At 41.4% G+C, this 22,573-nt stretch overlaps 1 protein-coding gene across 1 annotated transcript in view; it reads right to left on the bottom strand.

The window, feature by feature from the left end:
* SH3RF1 (SH3 domain containing ring finger 1) overlaps window positions 1-14,000 on the bottom strand; it is an 84,859-nt gene extending 70,859 nt beyond the window's left edge. Inside the window, exons 1-2 of the mRNA XM_035552991.2 lie at window positions 13,875-14,000; window positions 12,745-13,234 (exon numbers count right to left, since the gene is read on the bottom strand). Of these exons, the coding sequence (XP_035408884.1) occupies window positions 12,745-13,131 (387 nt within the window). The 5' untranslated portion in view covers window positions 13,132-13,234; window positions 13,875-14,000. The remainder of the gene's footprint in view (window positions 1-12,744; window positions 13,235-13,874) is intronic.
* Between the last annotated feature and the right edge of the window lie 8,573 nt (window positions 14,001-22,573).

The following is a 22,573-nucleotide window of genomic DNA, read 5'->3' as shown; positions in this document are numbered from 1 at the left end:
CAAAACAATTCTCTGGCTTAATGACCCAAGCACTCGCTTGGGATGCGGACAGTTGGGTTTTAATCCTTTTTCCAGTAGATGTTTTATTTTCCCAGAGTGGAACAACTTCAGCTGCAAAAAGAGACACTGAAAGTCCACAAAACTAAGCTACTACGATCACCAGCATAAATCTTCATGGGAAGTTAAATACCGAACCGAAGATTGAATTACCTTGATTAAGGTGATTCATTTAAGGCAGATTTAATGCTTACTGACACAATGACAAAACAGAAAAAACACAGGACTTCCATATCCACTGCTGCTTTTTCCAGTGCCTTTTAAAAACACTGCATGCAGAGAAAAACAAAAAGCATAGAGATAAATGCAAAGTATTTATTACCCCTAGACCTGAATGGCTAGCCAGTGTTTGTAGGTCCTTGCTGGCTAACCTCCAGAAGTTGTCTCAGAAAGACAAAATGAGAATGTAAAACACTGTTTACCAAGAACATGCATAAAAATCACGATTCCCTGAGAACAACTCGACCGAACAGAAGCACGCATACCTTACACTTGCTATGCTTAGCCAGCAAGCCCTGCGCTCTCTGGAGCTTTCTCTGTTGCCTTTCTGGTTCATGCTCACCACTGCTCTTTTTCCCACCCCCCCTCAGAAAAATCTTTTTTTCTTTTCTCCCTCAGGCACCAATCAATGACCCAGCCCTTGTATCTTTATGGTCAGTTTTACCAGTCCTCATAGGGTATTTTCCCCCGTTCCAGACTTCCTAGGCTGATCAGCATTGCCTGAGCAGCAGCTGCTATTGTTTCAGCCACCACAGAAGCTCTAAGACCAGCATCCCTTCAGTGAAGGATATCTACTACGTTTGTTAATTTTTACCAGATCTGTTTTCATGGAAGCCATTAACACTCCTCTGTATTCCAGCAGTATAATTTCCAATGTATATTTTAATAACAAAGTTCAATACTGCCTTTATAATTCACTAGGTCTTGTAGCTAGAGAAAAAAAAATACAGCAAGTATTTATGTAAGACCACTTCGGACAGATTTCTTCTAATAAACTTAGTATGCTGAACAGAAGGAGAAAAAACTGCAAAACCAAAAGACTGCACAAACCAAATGCTATTACATTCACAGAGTACTACCTCTAAGACACCCAAATTCATTTACCTTAATAAAAATCAGCTTCCTTCTCTAAAAAAAAAATAAAATAAATAAAAGTGGTAACAAGTTTGGTAAAAGCTCAGGCTTTTCAGTCAATGAAGTCAGTGCACTGTGATAGTGGCAATGCTACTTCCGTATCAGCCCTGCTAAGTGAAGAATTTGGTCTGCCTCCCAAGTCAGAAAGCCCCATTCTGTTACCAGTTTAATCCACTCTGCCTCCTTCCCCAAAGTGAAAGGATGATACAAAAGACTAAGGAAAAATGGAAGGAGGGTGAAAGAAAGCACTACCAAATCAGAAGTCAGAAATGAGCTTTTTTATTATTATTATTGAAAATCTCTTTGAAAATCCTTGAAAAATCTCTTCAAAAAAATCTCTTCTAAAAACAAACAAAAAAGTTACGCTAATCCAGTCAATTCCTAGGACACTAGTCCAGCTCTTCCTGTATTCTTTCCTATAATCACTGAATGAAGGATTGAAATTTGTGGTTTTATTAGCCCTATAAGAACTGTGAGAACAGTTTATTAGTAATAAAATTGCTATTTTTCTTAACCTTGTGAAGAATCTCGAAGTGCTTTAGAGACGTGTTAAGTAATCCTCACAGCCCTATCAATCGCAGCTCATATAGGAGGTTCTTCAACCATTTTGGAACTGAAATATTCTAAGTGTCATAGTAGATGACACAATATATTAAGAATACATGGTATTTTAAAATTTAAATACACATATGTGAAATATAGATGACGTGAGTCAACACAATTCTTCTTGTTCTCACCTACTCAACTCTTCCATAGCAGCTTTTCTATTTTGATGCTCTTCAAAACCTTCCTCAAACGTCAGACCACCTCTTCAAACTTCTGTTCTCCAGCACTTTCTCCTCACCAGGTCTCTAGTTCAGTTCCAGTGAGCAAAGAGCCATTTGCTTGATCCAGTTTCCTCCTCCTTTATTTTTCCTCAAACATGCTGATCGTTGTATTCTCAATCTACTGCTACAGCTTTCCTTTCATCATCATTCACAATCACTCCACCCCATTATACTTGATCTTTCTGGTCTTTATCACCCATCACCACTGAAATTTCTTCACTTATCAGTCATCTCCTCCCCAAAGCCTTCCCCCATTTTTTCAATGAGATGAGTGATTGCCTTCATGCCTCACATTCCCTGTGTGCTTAGCTCTTACACTACGCTCTCCAAGTGCGAGTTCACCCTTGGCATCTCCCAGCCCTGGCTTCCACCCCACATCCACTTCCTCTGCTGCTACTTCCACGCTGTGTGAACATGTCTGGCATGGATCCTATGGTGAGGCTGACTTCTTACACTATAAACTGTTGTGCTTTTTTTTTTTTTTTCCCTTCCTCTGGCTCTACTACCTCAGCAAGCTTGTTCAAGAGATGGGCACAGCTGAAGTTCAACACGCCTAGAAGAGCCAGAACTGAACAGAAGTAACATGCAGGCTGCAGTGCTAGCCAATACCACAGATCTGCATTAATGCTTTTAAAATTCTGGTCCATGGAACTGATTGTCTGAAAGATTTTCAAAGATAGCTTGTAAAACAACCACAAAGAAGCTTTCAATTTGCATATGCACAAAGGCAATGAAACAAACTATTATTTTTGTTTACCACATTCTACATTTCAAATATAACCTAATTTTATTCGGCTACAAACCAGGAATGAAAGCACAGAAGAGAAAACTTCAGGTTTTTTTTCCTCCTAACAAAATAAAAAGTGGTAATTCTTTCAACTTTTTCCTCTAGTTGTAGAAAATGTGGTAGTGTGCCTTATACCCAATGTAAGTTCAAATCATTATTTCCCAACCTTTCAAAATCCAGTGTAGATGTTAACACTTATTTCTGGAAGACCTATATGTCTTCTGAAAGATTATCTATCCATCTACTTATTGACTATCCCTGCCCTGCTTAGACTGAAGATCTAAGAGGATTACAGAACCTGGTGGCATGGCTGAAGGCTTGTTAACTTAATAAGGCTATGGATTTAAAACTGTGTTAAATTAAACAGGTTTTGAAAACGGCTTAGCTCTGCCAGTGTGGATAAGGTTTAAGAGTCTCCTCTCAGATCTTTATCTTGCTCATGAAAAAGATGGCCATGTCAGTGCCCTGCTAGCTCACATACACAAACAAGTGAAGACCCATGACGAGTTCATTTTCTTGTAGCAAGCTCTGAGCTTCAGAATAAAAGCTTCATCTTTACTACAAGGCATGTTACCAAAGCACGCTGAATTCATTCTTGCTGGATTTGTTTAAAATAAGCTTCTAGAATAGCTTTGACCTATGTATGCCAAGACAGACTGTCACCTGATTATCTCTCAATACTTTTCATCTCAACATTTAAATCAGTCAGAAGTGCCTCAGTTTTTCACTGATTTTTGATATAGATAAAATGCAGACTATAACGTAACAAATTAAGAACATGCTCATGGAGAATAATCCCAGATACTTGTTTCAATTTATTCGTTATCGATCCTCTCACACTTCTGTGCAAGTAAGACTACATTCCTTCTCGTTCATCCAGAGACATGAAAGTTGGATAGGAGTGGGTAATCTTAGTCTGTAACCAGAGATTTTCAAAAGCTTGTCTTGTAGAATTACAGTTCACACAAGATAAAACAGTGCTCTAGTTCTTCAAAAAGCTTTTAATGTGCACGTCTATTTTGAAAGTTCAGGTACTGAGAAGAGAAAGTCAGGAGATGTAACATATACATCTTTTCTTTATAAAAATGAGAACAGAATTACCTCACCTTATCGAAATGCCAGTGATATGAACAAAACTCATTAACAAAGACACACTGCAGACTTAAAGTTGTTGGCTTTGAGTGCTTCAGCTGTTATGAAATTCAATAGAACATTCACTGATGCCTACCTTTCATTTTTGAATGAAAATTTGAAGTTCTGTGCAACGCTGGTGGCACTCAGTCACTTCTGAGATGAGGAGAATGATATCTGTATTAATTTTTAAGCATCATTCAAATACTTGCCTTTGATCAAAATGCATTTATGATTAATAGCATACTTCTCAGCTAGAAATTGTAAAATGATACTTTGTACATTTACAAAAAAGTAAAAATGGACAACCTATATTCAGCTCTGTAGAATCATTCAATGTGAAAGATGAAAAGAACAATTCAACCCCATATCAGAACTTTTATTTCAAAAGCAAAAAAAAATAACACTACAGCCACAAATTTACACCATATTTTTAATTATATGTGGAAGGCATAATATATCAGCCCTGTTTCACACAAAATTACTGTGTGAAAGAAACCGCACAAACATGCGGCAAAGACAATCGTGTACCCATTTTGAGAAGAGACATTCTCATGGGTTCTGTTTCTTATACAGAAGAGTTAAAGTGCTTACAATGTAGATGGAAAGAAAATTAATCAAGGGCTAAACGAGGTAGGCATGAAGACCTAGACAAGAAATTCCATTACTTAAAATTCTGAACAGTTCACACTCCTATGCGACAGGAACTTGACTTTGGATCATAAAATCACATGCTTGAGCGTCACAAGAAATGTCAAATGAGTGCCAGTCATGAGCTTCTAAGGGTACACGGGTAAATGATTTCCACAATGGATTGCTCATATGTGCCAAAGCTCATTTTCAGATATCTAGCAGGCTCAGATTCCTACACACTTTGGCAATGGTGTCTGTTTTTTCCCTTTAACTGCAGAGCCCGAACAAGTACATGTACCATGCAGACTGACTTGTCTTTCACGGGCAGAAAGTACACCTCGTGTTCATTACTATAACCAGGAAGCCAGAGAGATGCCCTAGAGAGCTGTGCAAACAGAAAGGAGTATGATGTCCTTAGCTCTTGCGCAGTCTAATCCCCTCCCAGCAACACCTAATGTTTCACAGCTTAACTCATAGAAGAGACACAGCAGAATAAAAGTTAGTTTGTAAGTGAGAACCCCTAAGAAAATTGAAGTTGATTATGTGGATGCTCTAGAAGAGCATCTTCCCGAGTCCTGACAACTTCCTATCATTTAAGAGGATTCAGAAGAGGAAGAAAAGGCTTAACAGTTTGCCTCTGTGCTCACCAAAACCAGCTAGGGGCTTCAAGCCCAAGCTGTGTACAGCCCTCGCAATACCGATGGGATGAGGACCTGCGAGGACCTCAGTGCAGCAAGGCTCTAACTTGGACCAGCCCCGCTGTCCGACAATCAAACAGCTGACTGCTGCCATCTCCCCCTCCGTACCAAAATCTTGTTTGCACGGACAGTGCTATGCCCAAGAGACTTCTGCCAAGACATAATCTTCAACTGCCAGCACCACCGGGCCAGAATTTGATAGATCAGTAACCAAAAGAGAACAAAGGACTTCTAAAATAATATTACTATTGCCTCCTTGCCTTAAGGCTTCAGTTCCGGACCACAGACATCGAAGTATAACTGAAGTCCACCAATTACACAAAACTGCAGCACAGCACTCATAAAGCGGACACATCATCTCTAAGAAGCTATCTTTGAAGCTCTTCTGTCAGACAGGTTTTCTTTTTCCCTCTCAAATCTATAGGAAGGTGGAAATCTATAAATAACACGCGCTACATCGCCATTCTTCAGTATTCTGAACACATGCCAGAGTCAAGGCATCTATTAGTTTGTCAAGACATGTCAGACAGGGTGAAGTGATCTTCACGAGCTTGGAAGGTGAGGAATGAAGCAAGTGCAGAGCAGAGTACTTTCCCCGAATGTGCAATTCTCCCACTTCAGGGCTGCTTACTTCCTGAAGTTAACCCAGCTCACCTCAAAGCAGGCATTCTTGGTCCAAAAAGCTGCTCTTAAAAGATCCCGGTTTGGACACATGGAAAGAAATGCAAAGAAATTAACGTAATACAACCAACCCAAGAATTCACTACTTATTTTCTGAGATGAAGCTTTTCTGTCTAACAGAGAGGCATCCGATTGGAACTGAGACATAACAGATGCACGCTTTCCTTTGTGCACACAGGAAAAAGGTGCATGTATGGACAGAGCTGACCAGATGATATTTCAGCTTGAATTACTGAGACATGTTCTTATCCACACTACAGTATGTATATGGTCAGTGATTTAAAGGAGGAGGAAGAAGAAGAAAAAAGTGTTTACAACCGAAGGAAGCTAACCAGTACAGCAGTACTAACCTGTGCCTTATGCTCTTCGTTCATTCAGCAGAAATACCATGAGTCTCTGCAGTCCAGATACTTAAACAGGGCATTTTCTTTCTTATTACTTATTTTATTGCCCTATGTTTGACACAGTCAAGGATAAGTTAGACATGAGAAGGAAGCAAGATATGTTTCCTTTTTCTTGGAAGTAGCACACTACATAAGATCAGAGGAGATGACATATTTGAATAAAGGACAGCAGTGGAGCCAAAGGAAAGACTGAGGAAGGTGCTAAGCAGATCCTAAGGAGAAGGCACTGCAAAGGGAATTCTGCTGAAAGATAACCATCTCAACACTGAGAGTTCCCAGTTTTATTGTTACAGCTGCTGTTTCAGGCCTGCTGCTCTCGGCAGTTCCTATGTGCACGTGAAACACAGGTAAGAAGAAGAAATACCACCTGAAAACCATTTTACTCAGGTAAAAGAGGGGAAAAGAAGGATTTCTAGCTGAGCCCCATTATAATCACCCTCCGCAGCTCCTCCTACCTTACACTACACCTATTAAGCCACTGAACAAGCGGCTTTCCAACCACAAAAAGCTGGGCACGATGCAGAGAGAAACACAGCATTAGCACTGCTGTCACTTTTTTTAACCAGACCCCAGACCACCTATGTAAAGCAACTGGATTAGCATTCGATTCCTATGGTACTAGGAAAAAAATATGTTTTTATTCCCCACAAAAAAGACTGGTGCCCTTTACGAGCCCATTAAAAATACAGGCTTTAAACTTGCTTTTTGTGCCGAAGTTTAAGTTCCTTGAACGATCAAAGAGATAACCTGTAACCCACTGGCAAACTGCAGTGGAGAAAGACACCATTTTATTTCTATAAGCTGTTTTAAACGAATCTACAGAGATGGAAGAGTACTAATATTAAACCAGGAAATGAAGGGAAATGGAGAGTCCCCTCTTCCTCCTGAAAACAAAGCCATTACACAGCACTGTCTCCCATTAATACAAAAAAAAAATAAAAGGGCATCAAAAACCAAGTTAAAAGGATTAAGTACCACACTTCAGAACTGCCAATTTGTTTTTTAGTTTTTAAGTCAACCTACTTCAACACCCAATTTTTTTTTTAAGTAAAGGGATTACACTAGTTTCTCCCTATTTCGCCGAGCAGATTACTGTTAGCTTGCAGTGAAGGATTGCTACCAAGGTTCAAAGTGCAGAATTAAGCATTTCAGTACTACCAGCATCACTCACATCAGACACACTCTTTTCAAAACACACTCAAATCTACACACAAGTTTTCCAGTCGGACACAAAGAAGAACACAACAGAAGCTTCCAGCTATTTTTAAGTGTCTGGCTTTGCTTCAGTGAGGCATTTACGTGACTGCCTATCAAACATCCAAAGACAAAATGAAATCTTTTTAACAACTCAGCACTAGGCACCGGCCCATCGCTGCTACAGGAAATGGATTATGAACAGCTCTTTAGTGATCTGGAAGTCAACTATTTAAAGAGTGAACAGCGGTTATCTACTGACCTCAGCCAAGACTGTGGACCCATTGTAAAACACACTATACATACATCCAAAATAAAAAGTCAATCCATGCCCTGAAGAGTATACAGTTTAACCGGCACGTCAGACAAAGGAGGTACTATCAGTCATATCTGCAGATGGGAAGCAGGCACAAAGAGCTCTGCATGACTCTGTGCAAGGTTATAATAGAGGTCTGTGGCAGAGCCAGGAACCAAGCCCGGAAGCCCTGAATCCTACACCCATGTCTTTAGATGCAGAGACAATTCTTCCCATTGCTTAGCCTCCTCTTTACTTAATTAGTTATCTGCCAGAGGAAACACATTAACGCCATGAGAGGCGGTCTGTTTTCCTTTTATATTTATCATCGCCATTAAATTTTATCTAGCTTAACATAGGATACAAGAGTGTTACAGAGGGGTGATTAAAATTGTACAAACAATTGTAGATGTAAAACCAGAATCTGTTATTTCAGAAAGCGTGAGAGGAACCAAAAGAGCATATACATCATTTAGAGATAATTCAAAACATTTTCTAATGATCGCTCCCGAATACAAACAGGTGCCTACCTCTGCATTCAGCATATGAAAGCTCTTAATTTGAGAAGCTGCACCTTGCTGTTCCTTGCCTTTATAAGAAAGAATACACGCAGGAATGCATAATTAGAACTGAACAGACAACAATAAAATGGACTTGTACAAAAAAATAAAGGAAGAAGCAGATTGTGCAAATACAGTCCTCAATATCAGGTATCATCAGGTAATGATTTTCTAACCTATGAGCACAAATACCCATCATGAAACTAACAGCCTTAGCAGCACGTTTCCACAGCAGTGTTTTTTGAGAAGCAGCATACTTTATAGCTTGATCTATCATCACAAAACGGGCCTCTCTTAAGAGTACCTGACCAGCAGATGTTTACCAACATGACATTTCTAGGCACCAGCTCTTGTTCAGAGCCCAATTAAACACTTGATCCAATCACCTTGGGTGCTGAGTTCAAATACTGCTGCTGGGAAAAGAGGACCTGGATCCATCTTTTTTCCTTCTTGGCATTAAAACTGCTCCAGCAGTTCCCAGGTCCCTACTGGACCGCAAATGACCACTGCGGCTGCAGCAGTACAAAAACAGGACTTTACAATTTTGCTGCTACTTTCCTGGGTTGCACCAGCCTGAGAATGGAAGTGGGGGTTTACAATGCAATACAACACAGCTCAGCATTAGTAGAAACCCAGGGAACAAGCTTCTGTTTGTGGGTTTTCCTTTTCTCCTCAGTTTAAAAGAATTTATTGCCAACATCTGAGACACTGGTGGTTCTGAAGAGAAGATGTTTTACGAATGAACAGAGCTAGAATTTATTAAAGCAGTGAGAAAGCTCCCACAAACATATGAATGAGCATCTTCTACTAGCCTGTAACGTTCCTCTACCTTCTCCTTTCAAGGAGACTTTCAAGTGAGGAAGTCTTGGCTTTCCAGATTAAAAACAAAACAAAAAAAAAAGAAAAAGCTTTAGGACTTGTCCATTGTCTGCACTGCAAGATTTCTCGATAAGATTTCTCACTGCCATATAGTACAATATACTCAAATTACACCATCAACACTCATTCAGCATAAGCATCAACTCTATTAGGCTTGGCCAATTTTTGAGCTATTCACACTTTTCCTATTGGAAAAGAAAAAATCTTTGAATCCTTTACTTATCTCTTCTGGCCTACGCTTGGTCCAGAAAACAGCTGAAAACATTATGGAAAACAAAAGAAAAATAAAACATTCTCAACAGCGATAAGATTTCAGGCTATCTACACAACCCGACTCTGGATTCTGCTGAGAAGACAGCCCTAACTTCCGAACCTACTCGGACCATAAAGAAACTAGCAGAATCTGTACGTCTTCGACACATACAAATTCAAGAGGGGGGAAGAAAAAATTAAATATGTATCAATTAGAACATTCTTCAACATTTCCTAACTTATGCACACAGCTAAGCTTATGACTCCTGCAATAACCATACCCTTGTGAAACTGCCATAAGGAACTTAAGATAATACCCACTTGACATACTTTGTGGAACTGACAAGATACGTACGAATAGAAATTTGAAAGCGAGCACCCTCAAGTTTTCATGCATTCTCTTTAAGGAAACAAGGCTCACGTCATCACACAGCCCCTTCCTTAACAGAGCCCAGTAACTTGCTCCTGATGACCAGACCCAAGCTGATTTAACAGCATGCTGCAGTTCTGACAGCTCTTCCAAACTGTCAACCTAGCTGAAGGTTTTCACAAAAAAAAATTTAAGAAGTAGTGAATTAGCATCCACACCAAAGGGAAAGCTGCAGCATGAGCTCAACCATTATTTGTTCTCCCAGGCAAGCTGGCTACTCAGAACAGAAGGGCTGGGCAGGCAGCAAACACAGTTTCCATCAGGTACAGCACTATGCTGCCTTTGTCCAACTGGTAGCCAGGGAAAGGTACAGAGGGTTTTCTGCATCAAAACAGAGCAGAAAAGAAAGAGGTTAAGAACTTGCAGTGAGCAATTGCAGTTGTAGTGGTGAGAGACTATACAGGTTATAGAAAGAAACAGGGTTACTGCAGGGGGGGAGATAAAAGGTGCAGGACACGTTAATCCCCACCAGCCCCCAGCTTCATTACTTCTAAGACACAAGGAACCGTTTGTTTGTTTATTGCCACATGTCACCACATACACACAGAGAACGCAATATAGGTAGTACCCTGAAATAACACGGCTGGCAGTTTCATAGTCATTGATACAGTTCAGGAAATCACGCTGCAGTACATGCTGAATTAACCTTTTCTGAAAATTATGGCATCCTCTGAAAGGGCATTTATGAGTTTAGTATTACTTCAGGGTATAAGCAGAATGTTTATGACTTGACAGCCTTCATCCACATTCACTTCATTTAATGTAACAGCAACTTTCATTTATTCCCCTTCATTGTTTCACTTCAACAAAATTAGTTTAGGAAATCTGACTCTGCCACTCATCTAGAAACAGATTTTCCTTCCCAGCTCCCAGAAAGAAACTGTATTTGAAACCATCTTTAAGGTGTAGTTAATGAAACAAATAGGGCATTCACTTCAACGTTGCCCATTCGATTGGCATTTTGTTTTCTGAACATGTTTTCATAAACCCTTTTCATATAGAAAAGGGAAAAATTGTTCTTATCTCTCCATTCTTATCCCTGAGAGTAGGCTCATATTCTTCAAAGTACTGCCTTCCTAGTAAAAAAGACTCTGGACAAGACAAACAAAAGATGAGAAGATCATCTTTCCCTGTCTCCCAAAGGAAAGAAGACAGGAGAATGCCTGCGTTACCCTACACAACTTGGAAACCCCAGGAACAACGACGTATTCAGACTTCCTGTAAAATGCTGACATCTACCCCTAATATACACCAAGTATCAGTTAATTGCATGAGGAATCCACATGGTCATAATTTTAATGGCACGTGGTATAACAGAGCTAATGAATTGAGGCAACATTCCATATGTTATCACTTTCCACTCTGTACAACATCTGGAAATGCAAATGTTGTACAACAGGATATTGTGGAACATTTTTAAAAAGAGAGACAATATTTCATATTCCGTTTCATAATTTTTCTAATAAGACTTTGAGAAACTCCAAAGTGCGCTCATTCACATATGCAGTACATTGGTACACCAGCAGCCTTTCTGGAGGAGAAGCAGTCTCTGAAAATATGAAGTTATTTACAGAGGTCTACACGATCATAAATAAATAAGTTATATGAACATTTTGCTTTGCTTCAAAAGGAAGGGCTTTTGCAAATGCAAGATATCATAGCAAACTCCTTAAGGTTCTGGAAAAGACAGGACAGTTTCTGATACTGAAGTTTCCTTACAGCATTTTTTTTTACGGCTTACCTTCTAGAAGAAGAAAAAATACATCTCCCCCCCTTACCAATCAGTATATATACACAGAACAAAACTCATTAACAGTATGTGGCATTATCATTATTTATTTATTCTAGAGAAAAGAACCTAGTGAGATTACCAAGAAGGGAAAACAATGCGAACTTATGACGCGTACCTAAGATGTTTGAGACAGATTCTAAACATATAAATACTTCTCAAGACGAATAAGCATAAGGTTTCCTTCATTTGATTTAGTTTACTTACCATTCAGGTATACCTTAAAATAAAGACTAGTCTTGCCAAATGCACATTTAAGCCCTCTCCTTGGAGCTTATGATTTCCTTCTCGTGAGGTTTAGAGAAACATCCTAAGCCATTTTGTAATTTTGTTTAATTTTCATGCAGGAATTCAAAAGAGGCAAGAATTCTAAAATGGGCGGCAAGATCTTTTAGAGAAGCCAATCTACCTTGTCATTAGACAAAACAAAGAAAGGTCAGTCATCTCATAAATTGGTATTTCCTGATAGGTGCTCTAGAATAGATCATCATAAATGATTATAAAGCACAGTGGAGTCTACAGGTTGCATGGATCCCAGGAAGGAACATGAGCACAGACATAAGAATGTTTTCCTATCACAGCACGTGGATTTTCTAATCACTTCAAAAGAATAATTTTTTTTTTTCTTCAAAGTAAAGGGCGAGGACTGGAAGTATAAACAAACTTTCATTGACTTCAACAAGAACATAACTTCCTTGCTCATGTTTAACATTCACTATATCTAGAGGAAGTTTATTGATAATTAGAATCATTACAGAAAGCACAGGAACCAAAACAGAGTCTCTAATAAGAAAGTATTATCCCTAGCTTATTGGTATTTACATAGCAGTAAACCAATACTGATAAGAATACTAATGGGTGTCTGCTAGACATCCACAATTCTCCAGAATAACTCGTTTTGCCATACTTACTGCCTGCCCTTATCCTGAAGCAAGGGACATCAACTGTTTTGAACCAGCGAGGGAAGAGATGGCAACAGGACTCGGTACTCACCCGAACAGGAGGGCTCCGCGCCTGCACCCTTTGCTGCTGTCCAACTTGTGAGCTCGGCAGCTCCTTCGAGCCACAATTAGCAACAGTGGTAATCGGGACCCTTAAAGCGTTTGTGCCACCTGTCCCACCGCCGGTGCCAGGTTTCCGAGGCCTCTGCTTGATGCCATCCAGTAGTCTGACAAGCAAAATATTACTGGGGAGCTCATCGACGCCGCAGTCCACCAAAGTCCTGCACTCGGGGCACCGAAGCTCGTTTCGAGAGCTGACGATGCCCAGCAGACAGCGCTTGCAGAAGGTGTGCTGGCAGGGCAGGACTTTGGCAGAAGCATCAAGGCGCTCTAGGCACACAGGGCACTCCAGCAGATCCAGCAGAGCTGATTCATCCATTTTCTTTGTATCACTTAACCGAAAAAACAAATCTTCGCAGAATTTGGGTGTTTTGAGCGCTCCAAGGCTATCATGTTACATCCATTCCTCTCCTGGCCGTGCTCTGAAATGTTTTGAGGGAAAAAGGCATTAGGAAGCTGAGAAAAGAGTCACTGGGACTATTTCATCTGGAGATACTCCTACAAGGCGCAAAATAAAACACGTCTACTTTAATTCAGCATTCAGTTTTCAACAGATGGGAGAAAAATCACAACAGCAATAAGTAATCGTCGTGATGTACATTCACGTATCTGTTTACTTGAAGTACTGTAATAAATAAGGAGGGCTAGGGGTTTTAAATCCAAGTTCTCGAGCACTTTTATTCCCCGCAGCCGTGCCCTCGGCTCGCTCCCGCACGGGAGCTGCCCCGCACCACACGAACAACGCTCGTTTTTCACGGCTCTCGCCTCTCACATCTGTACCCCCGGGCGTTTATCTGCCAGAACCTTTTTTTTTTTTTTTCCTCCTTTTTTTGCCACGAGGAAAAGGCGGAGGTCCTTAAACCACAGCTCGGGCCGAAAAAAAAAGAATATATTTTTTAAAAAATTAGAAATTTGGATTCTTCCTCCCCCCCCCACCCCCCAGGAGCGGGGACGGCAGCCGCCCGCGTCTGTCACGGCCCCATGGCGGGGGGCGACCCGCCGCCCCCCCCGCCCCGCCGGCGGACCCAGCGCCCCCCCGAGCCCCCCGAGCCCGTTCCTCACCGTGGGGCGCCGCAGCCGGCCCCAGGGGCCCCGCTTTGTTCCCGGGAGCCGCCGCCGGTGCCTCTCCCGCCGCGGCAGCGCCGAGGCTGCCGTCCCCTCCCTCTCCTTCCCTTCCCTCCTCTCCCTTCCCCGCCCCGCCGCGCAGGGCTGACGCGGGGGGCGGCACCGCCCCACCGAGGCCGAGGGGATGGGCGGCGGGGAGGGCGGCCCCCGGCCCGGCACGGCTCGGCCCGGCCCGGCACGGCTCGGTGTGAGCCACCTCCCCTCAGCCGCGGCGCCTCCCCGCCCGGGTGGGGCCGCGCCGTGATGGCTGCCCCTTGGGGCCCGCCAGGTGCGGCCTCGGCCGGGGCCCGAGCTGGGGCCCGCGGCTGTGAGGAGGAGGAGGAGGAGGAGGAGGAGGAGGAGGAGGAGGAGGAGGAAGAAGAAGAAGAAGAGGAAGAAGAAGAGGAGAAAGAAGAAGAGGAGGAGGAGGGGGGCCTGTCCGGCTGCTTGTCTGCGGGTGGTACCCCCTGAGCCGCCGAGTGGGGGCAGAAAGTGCCCCTGACTGCCCCCGCTGAGGTTATCCTTCGTGAGGCGGTTCGCTTCGAGGCAGCTCATAAATAAAGAAGTGAACCCTCACGCAGGCGTGAACTGATGGTAAAACGTCCAAAATGAGTTGTAAGAAGTCGCTTTTTGAACCAGGTGTGGCACCCTGCCTGTGGTGGTGCCTGGCCAAAAGCCCAAGTTCGTACACAGGCTCTAATTAAACATCGCCTCTGCTTGCAGCTCCAAGGGGAAATAACCAGAAAGCCTCCCCGTGTGTTGTTCTGAGCGGCTCAGGTTAGCCATTCCAGCTTGTTGTCAATCCTTCTGAAAGTTATGTGCATATAAAAAGCTTTTTTTGTAGGTCGTGAAGGTTCATGTCAGTAGATTGTGTGGTAGGCTTAGCTGTCTTGTTTGTTAGCTGGGTTGTTCCCTGCAGAAGTGATATTCTGCAAATGTTAGGATTTCCAAATATATGTGCACAGGCCAAATACATCTTTAACTGCTTTTTATTAGTAGCAATAGTAAAAGTTATAAATATCTACGGTTCATTAAGGAATAAGGCCTCCTCCCCCACGAATTCTGGAGTTTAGGAAAACTGATGCAGATGGGGTTCTGGTCTATGTCTGCGCTTTGCAGGGAGTATTGTAACATAAATAGAGGAGAAGGGTATGAACATCTGATACTTGGGAATATTCCTGTGTCTCGCAGTATTCCTCTCTCTTGCTGTGCAAGCACTGCTGCTACAGAAGGAATTAGCAGTACGTTTGAGCTACTCGCTTGTTGAATCTATGCAGAAATGCTTCTCACAATTGTGTGTCACTTCTGGCCATAGCTTCTCAAGATCTCATCACGTTTGCAGGGCAATGGTTTACCAGCCTTTACAGCACAGCATGATTTTGTAAGTGACGCAATTATTGTTGTCTGAACTCAGTTTGTTGCCTAAGGAATGTAAAATATCTACTCAAACAGTAAAGGCATTTACATTACAGGTGGTGGACCAGAGAAGCGAGATGAAAGTTCAGGGAAGCAGGATAAAAAGATTAGCCCTTTATCAAGGTTAGTCTCTGAGAATGTTTTCTGTAAAGTCTGTAAAATATTAAATATGTTTTAGTATACTAGCCAGAGCAGTAAACATTCCGAAGAGTGTCAGATAAATATGTTACTTCCTGAGCAGCAGCAGTAGTTAATTTTCAAACATAATCTGTGTAAAAAATCGTGGGTGTGCATGCCGATGTACGCCACTGCCCTCTTATGGATGAGGTGTTTGACTCTACGTGGCTGCGCTAGGCTGACGCCAGGACTGAAAGGAACAGAATTCCTGTTATATTTAAGCATTCGTTCATTCCTGCTCCAGCCACAAACAGGGAACTGCACACTTTGCACAGTTTTACACGAGGAGACCTTCCTTCTTGAAACCCTTCCGTTGTTATGTACAGTTCATTACGTAGTACAAGTTGTGCAGGGACCTAGCTGATGCAAAGGAGAGGTTGCGCAGGGCGGAGAACCATTAAAAACACAGATTTGTGGTATGAGGCCCTCCAGTTACTTGATCGCTAGATTTCTACAATTATGATTTTAATTATTTTTGGTTTGTTTTTGTGAAAACTTTTTACACATTTTTGTGTACTCTGGAAGTTAATTTTCAGGTACAGACTTTTTTCTTTTCTCTCCGGTGTATGCTGTTTCTCTTCATCGGTCAGCCACTGGATAAAGGAGAACGTGAAGGGCAACAGGCAGAAGAGAACAGCAAAAGACAAAATGTCAGTAGCACAACTGGTAAACCTGATTTCTTATGAACCTGTGTTCTCTGTCCAGCATCATTGGGACAGTACACCCACTATGTCCTCTGTGCTTCTTCGCATTTGCTAATGCTGTCTTGTTCTTCTGTAGGCCAACTACCCTACAGGCCTTCCCGCATCTTCAGCCCTCTCTGCCATCACAATCATATTTTTTATTCCCCTACATCCTACTGCAGTAATTCATTTTTCTGTCACATTTACAAGTCTCCTTAGTTCTTCCTCTGTCTTAAAATGCTAGACAGCATACGCTGTGCCTGGCTCTGAGCAACATTTGACTAGTTGGGAAGTTGGCAGGCCAACAAGAAGAGAGTGACCTCTGCTGCACCTTCTTCTGTAGCGGGGGCATTCGATTTTGCTTGTTTCTGGATATGACCACTGCTTTCCATAAAAACCTATAGAATCTTAATATCTTTACAAATGTTCTGTCAGGTTTTGCTATTGAATTACAAACAATTGGGAAGAGAGGCTGACAGATGCACTCCGTGATCATTTGCATCTAGTTTCTTAGGAAATTTGACTAAGAAATAGTATGAGATGTTTCAGAATAGGATTCCACTCGCTAGCTTGCAGATCTTTTGAAATGTGCAGACGTTTGTAAACTAACACGCTAACAAGCAAAAGCACTAAATGCACTAAAGTACTGGAGTAACTGGAGGCTGAGTAGGGGATGCTCTGGCCTGAGGGAATAAACATATGAATATTTATTTATTTGTGGATTACATCCTCAAAATCTTGAGATGTCTGCAAATCACGTAATACCAAGGTAATAAGAATCACGGAACAGGGATGTTACATCCTACCAAAAAGAAGTGTTAAACAAGACAGTGTTCTGAGGGAGTCATAGGCTGGATTTTTAATTTTTTTTGTAGGTTCAAGAATGAATGTTAACAATATTATTTCAACTGGGAAGTACAAGCATGCTTTTGTTTTAAGATCCACTTCTTCACACTAAACTGTTTTTATAGCTATTTTTTCAGAAAGGATGATGTTTCCCCATTTGTAACTTCCAGATTAGCCTATTTTTCCCATGCCACATTGATCTCAAGCACAGACCAGAAAGGTTAATCTTATTTCCTCAAAAAATGACCCCTGGAGATGCAGTGGAGATTTCTTTTCAAAGGCAAAGCAAAACTCCCAGTGACATCAATTTAGTAAGAGCTTACCATTGATGCCCGTGCTGATGTTGCTGTGTTGCTGCCTTTCGTAGTAGCACGTACAACACACAGTGAAACATGGCCAGCTTTCTTCAGTCTCTGGTGGCAATGGGCAAGGATGTTCTTTGATGACTCTATTCCCTTTTCATATATTTTTGGTTGGTTTTGTTTTGACAACAAGATGGCTATGCTGCAATTAGTGCTAGCTTTAAATTGCCTTGGTTACTGTTAGCGTGATTCTGACAGCAGGGAGCTTAGCGTGGTTGATATCGATCCAGGCAGTTTGCTTGCAAACTGGGTTCTGTGCTGCCCCTGCTGCACTTCAGGTATTGTGAACTAGTCGTAACTAGATCAATGACTTATATTTGCGAGGAGGCAGGAGAAATGGGTTGATGTGCTTTCAGTACATTTTGGCTTCTAGTTTTACAGCTTTATTCAGTATTCAACTAGGCACTTAGCTGAGAGCACAGACAATAGCTGCCTGGCTGCGTCTCAGACCTGACAAGACAGAGATGACATTTGAATTTTGATTACTTTTTAGTTTCCTGTTTCCTTGAGGAGGATGTCCTTTGTGTACAAATTGTGTTAGCTCTCTGTGACAAAGTGAAGCTGGGATCTTACCTTTGCATGTATTCTCTATTTGATGCTTTTGCAATTACTTTTAAGTCACAACGAGACAGTATGGCACAGCTACAAATACAAAAGAAAAAGTGGATGTGACATTAAAGAATATATGTATTACAGATTCTCAGTGTTCAGGTGAGCTCTGTTATCTCACAGCGTTTTCCCCAGTTTAGTCATTGGAAGATACCTACTGGGCTTCTGGGTTTATGATCTGCATAGCCTAGCTGCAGCATCCGCTGCTGCATCTGCAGGAGAAATTCCTGTGAGGACAGAGCGTGCCAGATTCTCTGCTCAGTCCTTTCCTAGGTATCTCCCAATCTGATTCAGATCTGCTCTCCCGAAGATTCATACATGAATCAGGATGCAGTTTAAGAATTACTGACTGACCTAGACTTTTTGGAACACTTGCATGCTGTTTTAGTAGTTTGCTAGATCATTAGCAAATTTTAAGCTGTTAAAAAGCCATTAATTCCCCACTTGCAAAGGCTGCATACGAGTCACAGGCTAAAACTTCTTGATGAGCTGACACCCGTGTTTCATACAGATGAGTAAACTGACAACCATATAAATGTTTAAGTAGAATTATTGTGTTACTGACTCTAGACTGAGATCGGGCAGAACTATAATCAAACACCTTGAGTAATAACGTGTTGGAGAGACTAAACTCCCGTTTTACCTTTGAGGAACATTGTGACAAGTGTTTGGAGCATTCAAAGCACAAACAGATTAGATGAGTTACAGGGCCCAAACATTTTTTTTTTCTTTCTAAATAGGCAAAAACATAATATGATAAAGAATATTCAATGTTCATGAAAGTTTACTTAGTCTCCATTACCACACCTTATTACATCATTACTGTAGCATCTGAAAGAAGCTGAGCGTCTGGAAACTGGGTGCTTGGCATGTGTATGACTTGAGTGAAAAATTGGGTATTAGACAGGAGGAGCTGGAACTGCAGAGAAGAGTCAGAGGCACTTTTGCTTGTGGACTGTACAGAGGAGGGTTTGTTGTAGGCATTGAGAGAAGGCTGTATCTGTTACATCAGGTCTACGATTCCTAAATTCTGTGTTTTATTGTATTTTATATTTCTGGAAAAGCTCCACTGTCTCTCTAAAATCCCGTGAGTCAAGGAGAGTCAATAAGTTCCACGAATTGGAAAGGATCCACAGCACTGTGCTGTTTTATCTAGTGGGGTAAAATTAACCCTCATAGAGCAGACATCCCTGGCCAAAGCCTCAGCGGCCTACCCTCAACAAAGTGTCCTCTAAAAAGTAGCAGGCTGGAACCTCGGACCGTCTTCACATTTTCACACCAAATCTATCTTCAGAACATGCTAGTAAGCACCCCCCTCAGTCTTTCTAGATGAGAAGTTTTCAAGTCCACTTAGATGACTGAGAGTCCCACAGGCTCTTTAAAAGGTGATTTAGAAATGTTATTTCTATTCTCATGCCAAATAACGTGTTGTTTGAGCAACTGCACGACAACATATGAAAACTCAGACATTTATTCAGGTTTTAACAAACACCTAATTCTAGGTGTCTAACTCAGTTACTGCAAAGCTTCAGTGCATTTACAGAGATGTAACTCATAAAAACAGTTGTGCTTTTGTCGGTAAAGGACATCTAATGACACCTGTCATTAAAGCATAAGAATTATATAGCAACAGCAAGGCTATATCCGAAATGTTGTTTGTATGTTTTTATGCTGAGTCCTGCAGTTCCTCCTACTGTCCAAATCAGGACATCTGTTGAAAAACACCACACTCCTTTCACCTAGCTCTCCTCTGCAGTGAAATTTGGTCAGTTTGGATTTTGTCCCAGAACAGAGCCTTGGTGTAGCTGTGCCATACTGCCAGGCTTAGGAGCAGGGGCTTGTAAGATGCTCCAGGATAGATACGTGACATTTTTCTTTATGAAACTCTTGGGTTTTGTAGCTTGTTCGAATTCTAAATTAAGCCATTTTAGAATTTTCAGTGCTGCAATAGTTTGGTAGCTTGCCAAAAAAAAAAAAAAAATCTGATAGAGCTGTAATGCTAGTTCTTAAAAGCATGCTCAGCTAGTTTTTTGAAAAAGATTTACTTCCTTAAAATAGCATTTTCCTAATAAAAGTGCTTGCTGGGCAGAGCTATCTGACAAGCAAGTAGAATTATCAGCATGTTTACTTTTCAAACTTCTCTGCCACACTTACACAGTTCTGCCGTGATATCAAAAATAAAAGTGATGCAATGGGTTTTGTAAGAGTTTGTTTATGAGGATATAAAAAATTACAGTATGTAATTTAAAATGTACTATGCACTAACGATTTAAAATGCACTAACACTTTCATCGAAAACTAGGGAAGGCAGTGGCCTTATCCCAGTGTAAAGCAATTTTTTTTTTGAATGAAGCATCCTTTTCTGGAATGTACTGTCAGATACAAAGAAAGCAGAACAAGTTATACTTGTATTGTCTGAAAGGTGCAAAAGCTCTTTTCACAGCTTCAGATATCTGCAGTTTCTGGTATACTTCAGGAAGGATATAAGACAGAGGTTTGGATGTGTTCAGTGTACCATCCATGTACACGATTTTTGTCTGTGATGTGTTAGAAGCAAAGAGCAGGGATTTGCAATGCAGCCTGACTCTCAGGGAAAAGCCTCCTGTATGGAGCACTGGAAAAGTTTGAATTGCACTGGGATGAAAGTAGGTGAATAAAGGGACAAGTTCCCCACTGATTTTTTGCAGAGTCGCTGTCATTCTGCTACCACAGTTCTTTACAAAGGGGGGAGTCAAGACAAAAAAAAATCCTTTCCTTGTTTATAATAAGATTAAGAAAGTGAGATAAATTTATGGAGTATTCATGGCAGTACTTTGGATTTCTTTTGTAAAGGTTGGGACTTGGCTTTTAAGTTGATGAAGACATTGAGACACAAAATGAATTCTCTGAGGCTTCTGGCGCTACAGGGCTATATAATCACTTTGGGATTGCCAAAGATTATTTTTTTTTGTAGATTTGTGTCACTTTCACTCCCACACATCTGGCAATGGACCTCTCTGCGCTGGCTTAGTTGAAAATCTTATCTCATAGATCATTACTAGCAATAAATTCCAGCCTTTGTGCTTACTTATACTGTCCCACAGCCTAGAGTCACTGATTTTGTAGAACTAGGAATTTGGTCTGTAAAATATTTACTCACTAAAAAAAAAAAATCCCTCAAAACCAACCCTCTAGCTCTTTCTTTGTGAAGCCAGCTCTGAAAATGTAAATCATATCAAACTGACTCTCAGGGCCAAATAAAACAGGCAGCTGGATTCCATCCCTGTAGCTAAGAATCAGCCCTTAAATACTGCTTGAATATACACTTTATATGAGCTACAGTAAAACTCATTTTCGAGCATTATTTTCCCACATGTCCCAGAAAACGCACACAGCAACTCTCTGCATATGGATGTGAATGGGGCACAACAACGGGTATGTGTGCCAGAAACCTGTTAGCAAGCAGCACTCCAAATGGCTAATGCAGCTCTACCACCATTCTTCTCGAAGGTCACACCTACCCTGTAAACAAAGGATGTATTTTTAATCCATGTCACAGTCCTTAAATATAGCTAAGGCAGCTGTGGTCAAAATGGCTGTCAGCAAATGGTCTGTACGAGGTGTTTTCCTGTGTGCTAGTTCCCACTAGTCTGTGAACGTTTTTCTGGTATTGCATTCTGGAAGCATTCTTATGTATGACATTTATTGTGCTGTTCCTTTTTTACAGGACAGCGATGTGGAGCATGAAGGCAGAGTTCCCTCATATGTTGAAGACTGCACCTGATGATGACAAAGACTGGAAGGAGAAGAGCAGGCAAGACAAATGAGGGGAGATAATGAGTGGCATAGATGTGGTTATTTCTGCAGGATAAATTACGTGATTTGCTGGGGAGGAAGCAAAGGGATAATTCCCAGGACTAAACCACAGATCTCCAGTTTAGTGACCTGTCTCCTGGAATACCCAGGACCAGGGTGAGCAATGACCAGAAACTATTGCAGAGGTGGTCTCTAGGTGTTGGGAGAAATGGTTCAGAGAAGCTGGAGATGCCGGGTACTCTGTAATACCCCTCCATTTCTGATCATCAGATTACATAAGAAAAACTGGCAACTGGCAGATAATTAAACCAGAATATTCTCCTAGAGTCCTGACAATCATTCAGGAGTAACTTACTTCAGCAGAAACATGGCAGAATAAAAAACCAGGATATAAGTAACTTGGAATGCCTTCCCCTTTTGTTTTCGCAGGACAGCAGGGCTTTGACTTTAGATAGTGTTGTAGTGTTACCATGTGTCATGACGCATGGTTGTTTAACCAAAATGCCAGCTTTCCCAGACAATAAACCAAGAACGAACTTTAACTCAAATTCTGGATTTTTTTTTTTTCACTTTCCCAAGTGAATTCTCCTTTCTGAGCGCATGGAAGCGTGTTTATTAACCAGTCCTGATATGTATCCAAATCCACTGCCATCCAGAATGAGCTTAGGGCATTACAACTGCTGCGGGAACTTTAACTCACTTCCATTGACTTTAGGAAGATTAAGTCAGAAACAATACTGTTTTAATGCCATTTTTTGTATTTACTTGG

Source organism: Cygnus atratus, chromosome 4 (assembly GCF_013377495.2).
Source record: "Cygnus atratus isolate AKBS03 ecotype Queensland, Australia chromosome 4, CAtr_DNAZoo_HiC_assembly, whole genome shotgun sequence".
Taxonomy (NCBI): Eukaryota; Metazoa; Chordata; class Aves; order Anseriformes; family Anatidae; genus Cygnus; species Cygnus atratus.
Note: the sequence above shows the minus strand (reverse complement) of the source record. Positions and strands in the feature narration are given on the sequence as shown.